The sequence below is a fragment of the Sinocyclocheilus grahami genome, unplaced genomic scaffold (genome assembly GCF_001515645.1).
Source record: "Sinocyclocheilus grahami isolate Dianchi unplaced genomic scaffold, SAMN03320097.WGS_v1.1 scaffold1101.1, whole genome shotgun sequence".
Lineage (NCBI taxonomy): Eukaryota > Metazoa > Chordata > Actinopteri > Cypriniformes > Cyprinidae > Sinocyclocheilus > Sinocyclocheilus grahami.
In genome coordinates this window covers 292,130-309,952 of record NW_015506280.1, presented here as the reverse complement: position 1 = coordinate 309,952, position 17,823 = coordinate 292,130, and the positions used below count along the sequence as shown (strand labels likewise).

General features: G+C 35.3%; 1 protein-coding gene and 1 pseudogene across 1 annotated transcript; both read right to left on the bottom strand.

Annotated features, from left to right (window-relative positions):
• Positions 1-1,334: 1,334 nt before the first annotated feature.
• LOC107566814 (GTPase NRas) lies at positions 1,335-10,857 on the bottom strand. Its single transcript, XM_016252361.1, has 5 exons — positions 10,600-10,857; positions 6,235-6,366; positions 3,099-3,277; positions 2,765-2,921; positions 1,335-2,567 (listed from the first exon to the last, which is right to left on the bottom strand). The coding sequence occupies exons 2-5, from the start codon at positions 6,343-6,345 to the stop codon at positions 2,448-2,450; spliced, it is 567 nt and encodes a 188-aa protein (XP_016107847.1). The 5' UTR covers positions 6,346-6,366; positions 10,600-10,857; the 3' UTR covers positions 1,335-2,447.
• On the bottom strand, positions 6,347-17,490 carry LOC107566807 (ankyrin repeat and SOCS box protein 13-like; annotated as a pseudogene).
• Positions 17,491-17,823: the final 333 nt, after the last annotated feature.

Sequence of the window (17,823 nt, the reverse complement as noted above, 5' to 3'; positions counted from 1 at the left end):
AATGTTCCCCACTACACCCCCCCCCCCCCCCCCCAAAAAAAAGACATGAAATGTTCATTTTCACAATTTTCTGATTAAAGAAGGTCTGTGATACTAACAAATTGTGCTAAAACTGCAAAATACATCATAAATCAAGTTTTCATATAGCTGAAAAAGAAAGGATTGTTAATGTATTGGCAAACTTAGTTTGTATTTTCTAGAAAACACCCTGCCTCCGTTAAAGCGAAGATAGAAGGCCAAACACAAACACAGTATGATTAATGCGAACATGTTTCAGATTTCTCTGTTAATGAAATCAGGCACAGGTTCAGATATAAATAACATGATAGTCAACACGAATAATCGTTTTAACTTCTTGATAAACCTTCACTGGCTTTCAAGAGGAGACTTCAGGCATGAAAATAAACATTGCAACAAAGTTCACTATGGTCTGTTACAATCCCAAATAAATCCATTTTTACAGCTTTGATTGGAAGATTTAAGACATTATTTAACATGAGCTAAAAGATGTCATGCTCTATAGGACGCAGAAGGTGGCACACAGATTTGGCATGTACACCAGCAGCACCATGATTCAAAAGGCCCTTTAAGTAAGATCCAACACATCCCATCCGATTGACTTTTCTGTATCTAAAATCATTCTAATCATTATGTATTATATATGTCAAAATATACAATTAACATCTGAGAGCAAAGAGGATAAAAGAAACTGTAGAGTAAACGGAACTACAGTATATGAGACAAACAGTAAACATAAAAGCTAAAACTCTTTGGCTACAACAAAAAAGAAAAAAAGAAAAGAGGCAAAAGGGAAAGAAATAAACAGAAACAATCCCACGCATTTCTGAAGAACTTCTGCGTTCACAGTATTCCTGAGCATTGAATCTGCGGTTTAAGATTAATGGGCATTTCACGTTCTCTCTTCTGAGGCCTTTACAACATCAGGTCTGAGATTTTAAAAGAGAAACTGAAGATGACAGCTTTTATATTAAGATAAATGGTGATAGTCTTATATTACAATAATCCCAATTTAAATACCACAAAAAAAAATTTCCTTCTCTTCCCTGAAATATGTACTTGTAATGAAAAAATTCTTGGGTGAATCTAAAAAAATAAAAACTGCTAAGAAAGGGTCCAGGTTTCACCCTAAAAATCTAAATAACAAATGCGAACTTATATTTTGGGTAAACAATATTAATACTATTTTTAGGACTATTACGAGTTTTTGCATTGTGACCTTTTTGTCATATTTATTGACAATTAAGTACATCTCCCCCCTAATTCTCATTACTGTAATGAAAAAAATACTAAAGTATTTTAAAACTCTTTGGCTACAACAAAAAAGAAAAAAAGAAAAGAGGCAAAAGGGAAAGAAATAAACAGAAACAATCCCACGCATTTCTGAAGAACTTCTGCGTTCACAGTATTCCTGAGCATTGAATCTGCGGTTTAAGATTAATGGGCATTTCACGTTCTCTCTTCTGAGGCCTTTACAACATCAGGTCTGAGATTTTAAAAGAGAAACTGAAGATGACAGCTTTTATATTAAGATAAATGGTGATAGTCTTATATTACAATAATCCCAATTTAAATACCACAAAAAAAAAAAAAAAAATTTCCTTCTCTTCCCTGAAATATGTACTTCTTGTAATGAAAAAATTCTTGGGTGAATCTAAAAAAAATAAAAACTGCTAAGAAAGGGTCCAGGTTTCACCCTAAAAATCTAAATAACAAATGCGAACTTATATTTTGGGTAAACAATATTAATACTATTTTTAGGACTATTACGAGTTTTTGCATTGTGACCTTTTTGTCATATTTATTGACAATTAAGTACATCTCCCCCCTAATTCTCATTACTGTAATGAAAAAAATACTAAAGTATTTATGCATTGTACTAGTAGGTGTTAGACTGCCTTTAGGCCTATTAAAAGAAAACATCATATTACAGTAAAATGTATTGCATCACAACAATGGGAATCACCAATGAGAATAATAGTAATTGCATGTAAAAATTTGGATGCATTATGATGAGAATTTGAGGGGGGAAAGTGATAAATGTCCATGAAAATGTGAAAAAAGCTTCAAAATATAATTTCCTAATCATTCTTTAAACTTTGTGGTTGAATGTGTTGTTGTGTTCATAACAGGTCAGAAGTCAAGAAAGAAGAACTCAATGCCCGTTTAGGTTTTTCTTCTCAAGGAAGAGGCAAAACCCAAGTACTAAATGAGACAAATGAGCCTAGGTTAAGACACGTAAATGTCCAATGGCCTCATTTATCTATTACAGCAGGCCAACGGGAAAGATGACCAGTTGTGCATGAATCCCTTTCAGCCAGCAGAGGGCAAACTCTGCGCACACACACACGGTCATGAGGCTTCCAGCTGCCTGGTCAACAAAATGCTAAAAAAACTAAAAAACTACAACAAAGGGGGACGCAGTGCAGTCACATGACTTCACAGGACACACCCAGACAGCCCTGCTTCCGGTCTTCTCTACTGTTGAGCTTTTTCATGCGATAATGTCGGATCTCACGGACAAGGGTGTAAAAAGCATCCTCAACTCCCTGAAAAACAAAGAAAAGAGACAAAGGATGTTTCATTAGCATAACATATGCTATGTCTGAAGATTTAGGTTTAGCTTCAGTATTACGGTAAAAGCAGTCATCTGACAAAGAAGTGAACTATGCTAATACACAAACGATTGCTTTTATGAAAAGCAGAGAAAGTTTAAGTAGAGATTTGATGATCAGTCTTTGCCCACCTGTCTGGTCTTGGCAGAAGTTTCTACAAACTCTATGCCGTAGCTTCTGGCAAGTTCCTGAGCTTGCTTGGTGTCCACCGTTCTGGCCAAATCACACTTGTTCCCCACTAGGACCATGGGAACATCATCGGAGTCCTTCACGCGCTTGATCTGTTCTCTAAAAAAGCACATTACCATATTATAGACTTTGGAAAACATTAGAAATACTCCTTCATATTTATAATAGAATTTATGACATTGTTGACACGTCTTAAACATTCTCCACTCGTATTACCACTGCTTCAAATCCAGAGGATTCTAAAAAAACTGAAACCCCTTTCTTTGGCTTACGGACCTGTACAAATGCACATCGGCGAAGGATTTGCTGTTGTTTATGGCAAAGACACAGAGGAAACCCTCTCCTGTCCTCATGTACTGGTCCCTCATTGCGCTGTACTCTTCCTGACCTGCAGTGTCCAGGATATCCAGCAGACACGTCTCACCGTCAATCACCACCTGCTTCCTGTAAGAGTCCTGAAGACACGGACATGATCAGTAGGGCTGGGTAAAAAATCTCGATATTAATCTTTACGAATCTATATCGATTCTTAAATCCCAAGAATGGATTAGTCCTGTTTTCAGTTAATGGACGGAACATTGAAGGGCACCTCCCACCCAATCACAATAAGCATTGTGCTTTGGTACTTTTAATATGAAACAAAGTCTCAGACTTCAAATTTTTCCATTGTATTGCAGTATTCAAACAATAAACGCCGTTTTGGCGCTGTTTGATGTGAAGTGACAGATCGCTGTGCCTCGATCAACAGACGCGGCAGCGCGAGGCGCACGTGAACTGATCTCCTCCAAATTAACATGACTAAACATCCGAAGGTAAGTTAAAAGAAATAGTACAACTTTACAATCCATATCCTGTCTCATGTAATCGCTCAATAAGTGTTTCAGCCGCGCAAAGACGTCAATATAACGGCTTGTAAACAATGTCACGTAACGTAACATTTACCTCAGAAAAAACATTGGTGACCATAAACTCATTAGTCAGCTAGAAAATTAAACTGTAGAGAGGGGCATTTTGCTAAATATATGCACCATATAAATTTATTATAATTTTTTACTTTTCTTCAATGTTTAAGTTACGTTTTTTAATGAAAAATTTAAATGTAAAAAAAAAAACGAATTAAAGTAGACATATGTAATTGTAACTTATTATGAAAACATGAAATATGTTTCTTGAGCAGCAAATCAGCATATTAGAATGATTTCTGAAGGATCATGTGACACTGAAGACTGGAGTAATGATGCTGAAATTGAGTAAATCACATTTTTAAAAAACTTTTGAAACCATTTTAAAGTGAAATAATATTTTGCAATATTATAGTTTTTACTGTTTTTCATCAAATAAATGCAGCATTGCTGAACATAGGAGACTTATTTTAAAAATATTTTAATCTTACTGATCCCAAAATTTTGAATGGTAGTGCAAGTCAAGTTCTAACTTAAAGAAAGATGAGGTCAGAAGGTCATTAACCCTTTAACTTACGTTTTTTAATGAAAAATTTAAATGTAAAAAAAAAAAACGAATTAAAGTAGACATATGTAATTGTAACTTATTATGAAAACATGAAATATGTTTCTTGAGCAGCAAATCAGCATATTAGAATGATTTCTGAAGGATCATGTGACACTGAAGACTGGAGTAATGATGCTGAAATTGAGTAAATCACATTTTTTAAAAACTTTTGAAACCATTTTAAAGTGAAATAATATTTTGCAATATTATAGTTTACTGTTTTTCATCAAATAAATGCAGCATTGCTGAACATAGGAGACTTATTTTAAAAATATTTTAATCTTACTGATCCCAAAATTTTGAATGGTAGTGCAAGTCAAGTTCTAACTTAAAGAAAGATGAGGTCAGAAGGTCATTAACCCTTTAACTGTCACCCGTCCCCTCTGTGGGACGCCTAAGTTTACTTCACTATATTACAATTAGGGCTGGGCAAAAAAATCGATTTTTCGATTAATCGTTTTTTTAAATGACATCGATTCGATATCGATTCTCAAAAGCCGCGAATTGATCTTTTCCGGGATTTATTTCAGCACATTTAAAACAAGATCTGATTAACATGAATCTTATCATTAGTTTATCACCCTTATTTACCTTGCGCAATGTTACAACAGAAAGCCTGTCATTCATTGAGCACTTATCATGGCCATTCGCGCAATTCGCAATGCTCAGGTGAAATGCTTTAGTAATACTATAAATCTGCGGAAGCATTTGATATCACGCATGATTTCCGCAATGAATGAATGGCGGATGGCGCGGCGCACTTTGTTTACTACACACATACTAAAGCGCGGATGACGCTCGCGGTGTTTTCAGCTTTGCCGTCACACTATATGATGATATGAACACGAATGTCATCTCCAGCTGCTCTGAGAGTCACTTCATTAGCATTTTACCGTTTCATTTGAGAAAACTACGAGAAAATGAGAACGTTTCATTTCACGGCAACCCGTCAAAATAAACGTTTAGTTTAATGTTAAACTGTCAGAATATATTACTATTTAGCAGTCTGAAGACTCAATGCTACTACTGCTAATAAATATTAATAAATCTTTATTTTTAAAGGAATAATAACATCTGTTTTATTTTTTATTTTAACAGTAAACCTCCGTTGTGCAGCACTTTGTTTGCCAAAAAAATAAAAGGGTTTAATTTTCATTAAAAATTTAATTAATTTTTTATGCTTTCATCTGATTACCAAAAAAATTAAGAACATTTTATAGGGCCCTACTATTGTTTAAAAAAAACCCTATACAAAAAAAAAAAAGAATAGGTTTAAAATACAGGCATGTGGTTCTTAATTTCTTTTTATTAATTCACTATTTGTAAACTGATGTTTACTGTTAAGTTTTTAGAAATATCAATAGCATTTGTATTAAAACTATATTCACTGAATGTAAAAAAAAAAAATCGAGAATCGAATCAAGAGCTTGCGAATCGAAATCGAATCGAATCTGGATATTTGAATTGATACCCAGCCCTAATTACAATTAAATCCTAATCTAATCATGACAAACTATATATCGTTGGAAAGGTCTAAGACTCCTAAATCTTTTTTTACAAAAACATTGGTAAAATATCTATGTAGGAAAAGTAATAGATTAATTTATGACAAGAGTGCACCTCAAAAATGTTCTGACCTTTGTCAAAAAGAGTCTTCTTCGTTGCCTTTTTCTCTATCACACTTTAGAAATCATCAGACATTATAAATCAATTGAAAACTTTAAATCTCAAAATTCATCCTTTGAAACCCATTTTAAAATCAAACATTGCATTACCATGAAAATGGTACATCAATATCATGTTACAAAATGTTTTCGTTCATGAATTATAAAAATTGAAGTTTGGATTGTGCACTTTCACGTCTATGTTCAAAAATGTGAGTGACAGTTAAAGGGTTAAGTACCTCAATAGTAGGGTCATATTCATCCACAAAGTGATTCTGAATGAGCTGGATGGTTAAAGCACTCTTCCCAACACCACCTGCTCCCACAACAACCAACTTATACTCGGTCATTTTACAGTCCTAAGAGACCACCTGTGATGGAGACAGAGAGAATTATATTAATAACACTTTAGAACTCATAAACAGATTGACATTCAAATAAATACTTCAAAACATCTGTGTAAATATCACTAATAACACATTTTCTGTGTTTGTAAACTGGTTTATTACTGCGCTGGCAATGTAATAATTTTTGCTTAAATCTAGAGATAGAGAGAGAGAGATAATCAGAGTAATAAAAAACACTTCTGTTCAAAAGCTTGGGGTTGGTTTTTGAAAGAAGTCTCTAACACTAGCTATGTTTCCATCCAAAGACGCAAATTTAGCTTATGCACAAAACTGGAATATCGCATAAAACATTTGCGAATAAAGCACCATTTCCATCCAACGAGTCAAAGAGAACAAAATCGTCACTTCCTGATAAACTGGCACTAAATATCTCTAAGAAAACTAGGAGAAGCCACTGAATATAATAATTTTCATATGCAATAAATTACTTGCGCTTCAAGGCTTGTTCACACTGGGACGAATATCGCGCGCAATTATCGCCGACGTTTAACTCCTCGTGACTAAACAAAGGGCGCCAATGTGAGTGTGCACACCGACGCGCAAAACGCAGGCGTAAAAGCGTAATTTTTTTTAAAAACGCCTCGGGCTCGTTTTTTTGGTTTGACACGCCACGTTAAAAACTGCCCGACCAATGAGATTGGCGCTTTTGTTCACGTGCCTTGAGCTGCTGAAGTTACAGTGAAACACGACTTGGTGGCGCTCAAGCACAAAACGGTCTTGCCGAGCACACATTGATACCTAATGCCGAAGAGGAAGTAAGTAGCAGTGTTGCCAATTTAGCTACTTTGTAGCTAGATTTAGCGACTTCCCCGCCCCTTTTGAGACTTTTTTCAAAAGTTTAGGGACAAATATAGCAACTACTTGGACAAACCTTATCTAAGTTCTCATCTTGCCCACTGATCTACGTTCAACTTTATATAGATCAGTGAATTTGCCATTGTGATGTCATCTAGTGACATTTAGCTACCAGTTTTAGCTACTTTCAATTGAAAGCAGTTGGCAACACTGGTAAGTAGACGAAGAAGATGCATCGAGGCAAGCTGCTGGTCTCATTGGTGTCTGAACACAAAGGGCTTTATGACAAACGTGACAGCGACTACAAAAATCTCGATAAGAGGGAGTTGTTATGGAGAGGAATTGCAGATCAAATAGGATTTGATGTGTACCGGGGTATTTCTGTTTTTCATTAAGCGCCATCTAATGTCAGGGAGGGAATTTGCATGTTCACTCGGCTCATCGCCAGCGAAAATCGCTTGGGTATGCACACAAAAGACGCGTCGAAAAACGTCGGCGATAAGCACGTGCGATAATCGTCCCGGTGTGCACGAGGCTTCAGAGAGAGCAGACGTAACAATAAATGCGGTCATTGCTTTTAGAGGTGGATGCCTGCTGTTTGGGAACGCAGTCACGTAAGACAGTAATTATACAGAAATACTTTGATGACAGACTTTCCTCAGGCATTTCAGAACGACCAAAACAACATATATGCTGTGAACGAGATCGGTCTGCTGGTTTGTCAAGTTATACCGTCTCATAGCTCAAAGTCACATGACTTTTTGAATGCCGCACGGTGGAATTTATGCGCATAATCCAAAAAAATGCGCATAAAAATAGGTGGATGGAAACATATCTAATCACCAAGAATGCAAATTTGATCAAAAATATAGTAAAAACTCCACTTGATGACTTGACAACACCACCCATGCATGCTAGCTTCAGCAGTTGTCTGATTGTGGCTAGAAGGGATACAACTATAGCCAGAAGTTAACAATTAATTACATTTTCTACCTATTAGATTGTGTTTTATTAACATCTACACCTACCCCAATACCCCTTACAATAATGCAAATACAGTAATTTTTGTTGTTCAGCGTGACAAGAATTATGCTATATTGATGTGCGCATACCCTGTAACCGCAGATGTGTCCCTTCTAGCAGTTATCTGGATGATTGTGGCACTGAGAGTTTACAGACAATGAATTAACAGCATATTGCACCATGAATAATATAATGTTGTCTTATGTACCTTCTCATTCTTATGACTCATACTGGAGGTTATTCAGCAGTCTCTCCATTGTCATGTGACCAATGACATCACAATAGTAATAAAAGTTTCTGGAGGAAAGCACCCCCTCTGCAAACATTACCTATGCAATCTATTTATAGAACGGCTAAATGTCAAAGTCATTCTCAGAGTACAGCCAGGAAAAGACATTAACCTGAGAGAGAAGCAGAGGTCACTGACCCCGGAGCTGTTTTTACCTAAACCTGAGACTGATTTTAGCTCAAAACATCCTTTTTACCATTATCAATTCAACATAATTAAGATCTTATTATACATGCATGTTTCAAAAAAATTGTAAGCTATGCATCTGAGCATGTTGATCTAAAGGAAAAAAATCATGTGTCATCAAAATTAAATTGCATGCTCTTCCTCTTGAACAACTTTCCCTTTCCACTGACGTCACTGTGCAGCCAGTTGAATAATGTTAACCAACAGCCAAATAGCTTTTGTTTCAGCAAACTCACATGCAGCCTGGATATAAAAGTATCACACACATTATAGAAGTAAAATTGGCTGTGAACTATAGAAGCTTGTCTCTGCCACGAGATAAAAAAAATAAATACAAATAAAAAGGTAATTGTGACTTTCTCTCAGTTCAACTGAGTTTTTTTCTCACATTTCTGAGAAAAAAGTCAGAACTGCAAGATTTAGAGGCAGAATTTCAAGAAAAAGTCAGAATTGTGAGATATTAACTTAATATAAATGTTACCCTGGATCACAAAACCTTCTTAAGTCTCAATTTTTCGAAATTGAGATTTATAGATCATCTGAAAGCTGAATAAATAAGCTTTGGTTTGTTAGGATAGGACCATATTTGGCCGAGATACAACTATTTGAAAATCTGGGGGAAAAAAATATATATATATTGAAAAAAAAATCGCCTTTAAAGTTGTCCAAATGAAGTCCTTAGCAATGCATATTACTAATCAAAGCTGAAGTTTTGATATATTTACGGTAGGAAATTTACTAAATATCTTCATGGAACATGATCTTTACTTAATATCCTAATGATTTTTGGCATTAAAGAAAAATCTATAATTTTGACCCATACAATGTATTTTTGGCTATTGCTACAAATATACCCAGCGACTTAAAACTGCTTTTGTGCTCCAGGGTCACAAATACTTTATTTGTAAAAGTCAGAAATGTAAGATATTTAGATATGTAAGAAAGTCACAATTAGCTTTATTTTTAATCCCACGGCAGAAAAAAAAACAGAATTGGGAGATATCAACTCAGGATTTAGAGAGAAAAAGTCAGAATTGTGAGAAGAAAGCCAGAACTGTGAGATAAAAAGATGCATTTACCTTTTTTAATTTTTATCCTATGGTGGAAACAGGCTTCCATAATGAACAGAAAATCACATTGACTTTAACTGGAAAACTTTAACTACATATGCTAAATAATAACAGGTTGTCAACACACTATATATAGTTAAATGACAAGATACGTTATTGAGGACAAATATCAATCCTGAGTTTTTCTTTCTGAAAGGAGCAGTTTCCCTTATTCTGTAATTTAGACTGATGTTTTACTGCACTGTATGCAATAAAAGTCAGTGGCTGCTTACATTTTTTCGTATTGTACAGAAAAAGTCACACACTTTAAACAACCATAGGGTTAGTAAATGACAACCTTACACACGACTGTAGTTGTGATCTAGGAAAATATGCACTTTGAACATCTCATAACATCCCATTACCTTGTTTGTGGCTTGTATGCGTTCATTGATTATCATGCATTGATATCATGTTTGTGGTGGAATAAGCCATCAAATTAGGACAAACCCCCTAAAGAAACACACTAGGCTAATCAACAGTAAATACCTGGCACAGAAAACTTAAAAGATCATTTAAGTATACATTTAACATAATATTAATCAGACAAAATATCACGAGAAATCAGATCTATACATAAAAGAAACCTAAACTACATGTATCCCACATGTGCCATAATGCTGTCTATGTAGACAGCTCACTAGGATTTGAGTCACAGCCTTTATGTCGTACAAAGGAAGCCTTTAAAAATATCCAGTGCCAGACTGCCAGAACACATGAAAATGAATGTAAACAGCCGAGGACGGGTATAAACGCGATAGAGAGCGTCTGTAAGGCGTGGAGAAGGAAACTCACCGCTTACACTGCAGTTCTGCGACCTCTGGCTGATCTGATCAACAGGGCTCTGCTTATTACTGCTCTCTCGCCCAAAATAATGCCATGAGGAGCACTTTAAACGCCACTTCACACTCGTCTGGAAGCCACGTAACCCGTACGAACAGAATTCGTCAGGACACTACAGATTCAGCTTGTAAAAACAGCAGTTAAATAAGTCTGCCCAAAGTTTTGAATAAGAGTTGACCAAACAGCTTCCCTCAGAACTTCACGACTCACAGCGACTTCCGGCTTCAGAATTCCACAAATCACGTCAAAATAAAAGTCATGTCGTTGTGGTTGCAATACGGCCATGTTAAAAAAAGAAACAAACAAAAACAAATTAAAGGTCCCATATTGTCAAAACTGAAATTTCCTGGCTTTTTTCATGATTACTGAGGTCTAGGGGCTATTTAACTACCATATAAGTTTCAAAACAGTCAGTCCACAGTAAAATGCACACGGCCTGCATAAAGTAGTTGTGATTTTTCGTAAAAAGTTGCCGTCAGAACTACACAATCACAGCCTTCAGTCACCACCCCGAGCACCGCCCACCGTCCCACTCTCCTCTTGCCAAACCCCCAGACAACATGCTTTTGCTGAGCAACAACAACACGGAAACATGTTGAAAAGGTTAACTTTAACCACGAAACCAGATCGACCTTGCTGAGCAACTACAACAGGGAAACATGTCGAAAAGGTTCCACTAAACCACTAAACCAGATCGGCCGACCTGTAACGTTACACGTTATACTCAAAGGATGGACGATCTGACAGGATTGTCTAACTGTATCATCTAACTGTATAGTAGACAAACTCACCGTGTAAGTTTAGTCATGATGAAGATGTATATACATTTCAATTTCAGCAGGCAACTATTTTTACAGCTACATTATTGTTCCAGCCACAATTAATCACAACAATGTATATACAATTACAAATGATTATATATAAATCATCAGTTTGTTGTTTTACACACATGCACACAGACATTATTTCATACACGACATAGTCGTGAGATGCAAGAAACATAGACATATGGCAAGAAATCTGTAGACGCGCCCATAACAACAAAAGACAATACTTTATTGAACCTTTTCTGATAAGAAGTGTGCTGCAAACGTGAGCATTTTTGACGATCATTTCTGTCCAGTCTACTCGTTTCATCGCGTTTAACCACAGCTGTCGTTGTTTTTTTTGTCTGGCAGTGGCAGCAGATATGCGATCAAATTTCTAATTTGAGGCTGTATTAAGTCGATTCTGGCACCCAACATCACAACAAGATGATATTTTAAGCTCCTTATGTAGCCGAACCTGCGCTGGTTTGAATGGGCCGCCTCCAGTTTCCCCTTTGTTTTGCTGCCTCCAGCTAGCGCTGTGACGTCGCTGACCCTAGTTACCTGTGGTTGACCTGGCCGTGCGTCACTCAGAAAACAACAGGCCAATCAGAAGAGAGGCTCATGAATATTAATTAGAATATTCACTGGAGATGCGCGATTGACAAACTTTAAACTCGTGATTTCAAATTATGCTGCGCTTTATGCATTTGCCCACTGCCATATTCATGTCTTTTCCACTGTGTTCTGTATGTAAAATGAGTGTTACCTTGGCTTTATTTGAAAAAATATGATTCCCAATGCACACAAACTTCCCAGAATACTGATTGCCCTGTTGGTTACAGTGTTTACTTCCTTTTTTATTATATTTGTATTAAATATTTATTTATTTGTGAAAAATACTTTGTCATCTAAAGTATAAGTATGTTTATTTAACACATTTACTTTTTAATCCATTTTCAAATTATTTCAAATTTCTTAAACATTAATTAAAATAAATAAAATTATATCGGCCATCGGCCACCCTGCTTTCAAAGATATCGGCATCGGCTGTCAAAAAAACCAATATCGGTCGACCACTAATCTCAAGATATGACCCCTTGAAAAACATCATCTATCATTATACCAAATCCAAAATTTATAAACTAAGCACTTCAACTTACATTCATAAAACTCTAGGCAGAGTGCAGCCGCTGAGCCGGGCCTGGTGTACTGAATGGACTTTTTTCTGAGGTTGTCTCTGGCGAAAACATTTCCCCCAAATTCAACCAAAAGCTCAGTTAGTTCCAGATTTTTCACTTTGGCAGCATGATACAGTGCAGTCTCGTGAAGTTTAGCAGCATTTACATTTGCACCTAAAAACAAGAATAGAATGAAACTAAATAAATCAAAGAATACACAGACATCATAAGAAAGGTGCGCACATAAGTTTGTTTTTTAATATCTGATACAATGAAACAACAAGAAATTTATGTTCATTTTAAAATTGTGAGATTCGCAGTAACACTATTTTGTTAACATTAGTTGACTACATTAGTTAGCATGAACTAACATTGAACAATACTGCAGCATTTATTAATCTTTTTCATTACACATTTTTAGAATCCAATATTGTATCTGTTACCATTAGTTAATGCACTGTGAACTAACATGAACAATAACAAATATATTGCTCATTGTTAAATCATGTTAGTTAGTGCATTAACCAAATTGCAAATAAAAATAAAACACAAAGAAATGTAAATGCAGAAACTGACCTGCGTTATAAATTAAATTAAAAACTATATAAATACTGTTCAGTTTCTTGCACAGACCGATCGTTTTGTGTCTTTACACATCAATGTATCGTCACGAGCCACAGGGTTTAATTTGGTTTTGTTTGTGTATGTTTTATTGACTCTCAAAGCCGTGATTCTCATTCACTTCCATTATATGACTGACAGACTGCCACGGTTTGAGTTAAAAATCTCCGTTTGTGTTCTACTGAAGAAACAAAGTCACCTACATCTTGGATGCCCTGGGGGTAAGCAGATAAACATCAAATTTTCATTTTTGGGTGAACTATCCCTTTAATCAGTGCATGATTAAAATAATCATAATGAATATGTGTATTTTTTTATAATATATAATCATGTATTACTAGAATAATATAATGTTAATACTACTACTACTTAATTAATAATAATAATAATAATCAGTTCTGTAATCAATTGGTGGCGCTAATAAACATACATAAAGAACTAGGTTAAATTTGAGATATAACTATTTATTATTACAAATTATGATTATTACTTCTTTCAATCAGTTGACAGCCGTAATAAACATACATAAATGATTTATAAAACTGTATAAACAATAATATATTTTGTATAATAATTATTATATATTAATATATTATATTATATAATTATTTATTTTAATCAATTGACAGCCCTAATAAACATACCCTAATAATATAGCCCTAATTTTAGATCTAATATTACATATGAATATAATAAGAAAATAAATATAAAACTAAATAGTTATAATAATATTTTTTTTATTAATTGACAGGCCTAATAAACGTACATAAATGAGCCTAGGTTAAATTTGAGATATAATAGTAATAATAATAATAATAATACAAATATCTATTTCGTTTTAATGAGTTGACAGCCCTAATAAACATACATACTGTAAATGACTATACATTAAATTTGAGATATAATATTATGTATTAATATAATAATAATAATTTCTTCAATCGACAGCCCTAATTAACATGCACAATCGACTCCATGTTACATCAAGCATCAGGTTACTTACCGCCCATGCAGGCCTCATGCAGGGGTGAGAAGGTGAAGAGCGGAGGATTCACCATGGCTCCATGTTCTAACAGCAACTTCACACACTCCAGACTACCAGCAGCACAGGCGTCACACAACAGAGTGCTGCTGTCAATGTTACGAGCATCAACCTGTTAACAATGACAGCAGTATTAACAACCGATGCACTGACAGATTCATGATGCCTGCAGTGTGGAGAACAGTCTTACATGAGCTCCAGCATCCAGAAGCAGCTTCACACACTGTGTTTGGCCCTGAATACAGGCCTCATGGAGGGGTGTAATTGAGTCCACGGCCACAATGTTGACAGATGCTCCGTTCTCAATTAGTTTTTGGAGCTGCACAGCTCTGCCCTGAGCTGCGGCTTCATGCACTGCCGAACGATTGGTCCAGAACCCCAGACCATGTGCTGTGGGTAGAATGGAGAGACAGACAGAACTTCAAAACATAGCTTTAGATAGCTGTTATTGTAGCTATAAATGATTTCCAAATGATGCATCAATTAATTCTTTAAAAATCCTACAATGTGATTTTCTGGATTTTTTTTTCTCATTTTGTCTCTCATAGTTGAGGTATACCTATGATGAAAATTACAGGCCTCTCTCATCTTTTTAAGTGGGAGAACTTGCACAATTGGTGGCTGACTAAATACTTTTTTGCCCCACTGTATATATATATATATATAACAAAGGAATTTAATTCAGCTCAACACAACAACAAATGGGCAAGTGCAACAAGTTAGATGCTCTGTAAAAGTCTTGTTGTACTCCATTTAAAGAAGTGAAGGTGAATTACAGAATTCTGGGAAATCGAATTTAGGACATTTAGCCATTTCAAACACTGCTGATCATCAGTGTTTTTATAAGGGATGTAACAGTGTCATGTACCTGTCTGGTGTCTAAATTATCTTCTTATTTCATTGCACAGTAAAGGAACATTTCCAAAGGACACGAACAGGACAGTAAAAACGGACTCATCCATCTGTTTACTCAGGTCACACTGATCCAGGGCTTTAGGAACCTGCTAAGTGTCATTGGTGACTGATTCAAGGCCAAATGGCATGTGATCACACTACAGTTCTGGCAACAATATCTGTCATCGAGCCTTGCTCTAGGGCTAGGCAACTATATAAAAGCGTATCATACAGTTACAGTGAACTCTGTCCTGCAGAGTCAAATGATTACCAGACTGCTGGTTACTTGCAGTGTAACAAGTCTCATATAACCTCATATTAGTCAGACATCTTACAATCTGCAGGTTATTTCAAATTCCATCATTTACTCCTATTTATAAGAGAATAAAAGAGGAATATGTGCATCATATCTAAATGGCATGAGTGCCAGCCATAGTTTACAAACAATCGACCTGATTTCAGTTCAGTGGCGAATGATGCTGTAGTTGTAATAAAGACATTAAGTCATGCAGGGGACGCATTGTGGCTCAAAAAGACGAATTCTCGTTAAGCCGCAAATCTTTTTTTCGTCTTATTTTATACATTTGTCCATTAAAATCATGATAGTTTAAAAAGGTTAAATTGAAAGGCTGGTATCTGACATATATTTGAACATATATTACTTCGGCCATAATCTGAAGGATAAGTTACCTCTGCATAATGTCATTCTTAAAACGTAACAGCAACTCAATTAGAATTAAAATTATGAAAACAGCATATTTATATTAACACCAAGCAGCTGATTGAGACCCATCGTGTCTTTTTTTTATTGCATAACAAGAATAATAACATACATATACAGAGGATCACAATGTATTCATCTATTATCTATTACATTCATAATAGCATCAAAGGAAACAACAGAAAGAGAAAAAAAAGTGAGAGAAAAAGAAAAAAAAACTATGAAGGGGAAAAAACTTACAAAAAGTTCCAAAAAGAAAAGGATTCAAAAATTCTATACATCCGTTTTGCTTTTTTATTTCTTGCATCTTTTAGGACCTCAATATAATGCTTAAATTCAATTTTAAATCATATAATGTTAGGTTTATTATTATTCCATTTCTGTTTGTGAATATGGTATTTTCCATATATAATTATTAAGTTAATCATCAAATTTTGCTCCAAAATCTTATTTTTATATAACAAAAATATATCTTTACCAGATAGTCGAATCTTTAATTTTGTGAATTTGAATATTATATTCAATGTCAATCCAAAACGACTGGGTAAATACACATTCAAAAAAATACATGTTTTATGGATTCTTCTTCTGAATGACAACAGACGCATGTAGTCGCCATGTCTCTAAAGAATCTTGAGACTACTTGTCTCACTGGATAAATCAAATGAATAACCTTATATGTAATTTCTTTAACTTTATTGGTGAGGCAGTATTTACTGGGTCCATTGCCTGATAAAAGTTGAATAAGGCCACTAGGAATGGCATCAAATACTACTGCAAACTCCTTAGCAGTTAGTTACAGGGATCTTATAATGAATCAGGAACTCACAGTAATTAAAGAGCTGTCCATTATTCTTAAATAACTGCCTCACCAAAATTATACCATTGTTGTACCAATTTCTGTAAAATAAAGATTTATTTTTAAGCTTAATATATTTGTTGTTCCAAATCACAGAGTTGTGTGGAGAAAAATTATGCTTAAAAATGAGCATCCATAGTAAAAAAAAAACCTGTTTATGAAAAGAAGAAAGCTTTATAGGAACCTTGTACACCTCAAAAAAAAATCAAAACCTCCTAACTTATCAAAAATGTATTCAGGGATGATATTCCAAATCTTGTTTTTAGAGTTCAAGTAGTTCTTTATCCATCTGTTCTTAAATACACAATTAGCAGTATTAAAGTCAAGTACATTTAGATCACCATCTTCAACTGGGTTGCAAATAACTGTTCTGTTTAAATAATGTGGTCTGTTCTTCCAGATGAAATTGAACAAAATATACTGAACAAAATTATAAACGCAACACTTTTGTTTTGCCCCCATTTTTCATGAGCTGAACTCAAAGATCTAAGACTTTTTCTATGTACACAAAAGGCCTATTTCTCTCAAATATTGTTCACAAATCTGTCTAAATCTGTGTTAGTGAGCACTTCTCCTTTGCCGAGATAATCCATCCACCTCACAGGTGTGGCATATCAAGATGCTGATTAGACAGCATGATTATTGCACAGGTGTGCCTTAGGCTGGCCACAATACATTCAATGGCGTCTGGCAGCATGGCCAGCATACTCACCGGACATGTCACCCATTGAGCATGTTTGGGATGATCTGGATCAGCGTATACGACAGCCTGTTCCAGTTCCTACAGTATATCCAGCAACTTCGCACAGCCATTGAAGAAGAGTGGACCAACATTCCACAGGCCACAATCAACAACCTGATCAACTCTATGCGAAGGAGATGTGTTGCACTGCGTGAGGCAAATGGTGGTCACACCAGATACTGACTGGTTTTCGGACCCCCCGATACAGTAAAACTGCACATTTTAGAGTGGCCTTTTATTGTGGCCAGCCTAAGGCACACCTGTGCAATAATCATGCTGTCTAATCAGCATCTTGATATGCCACACCTGT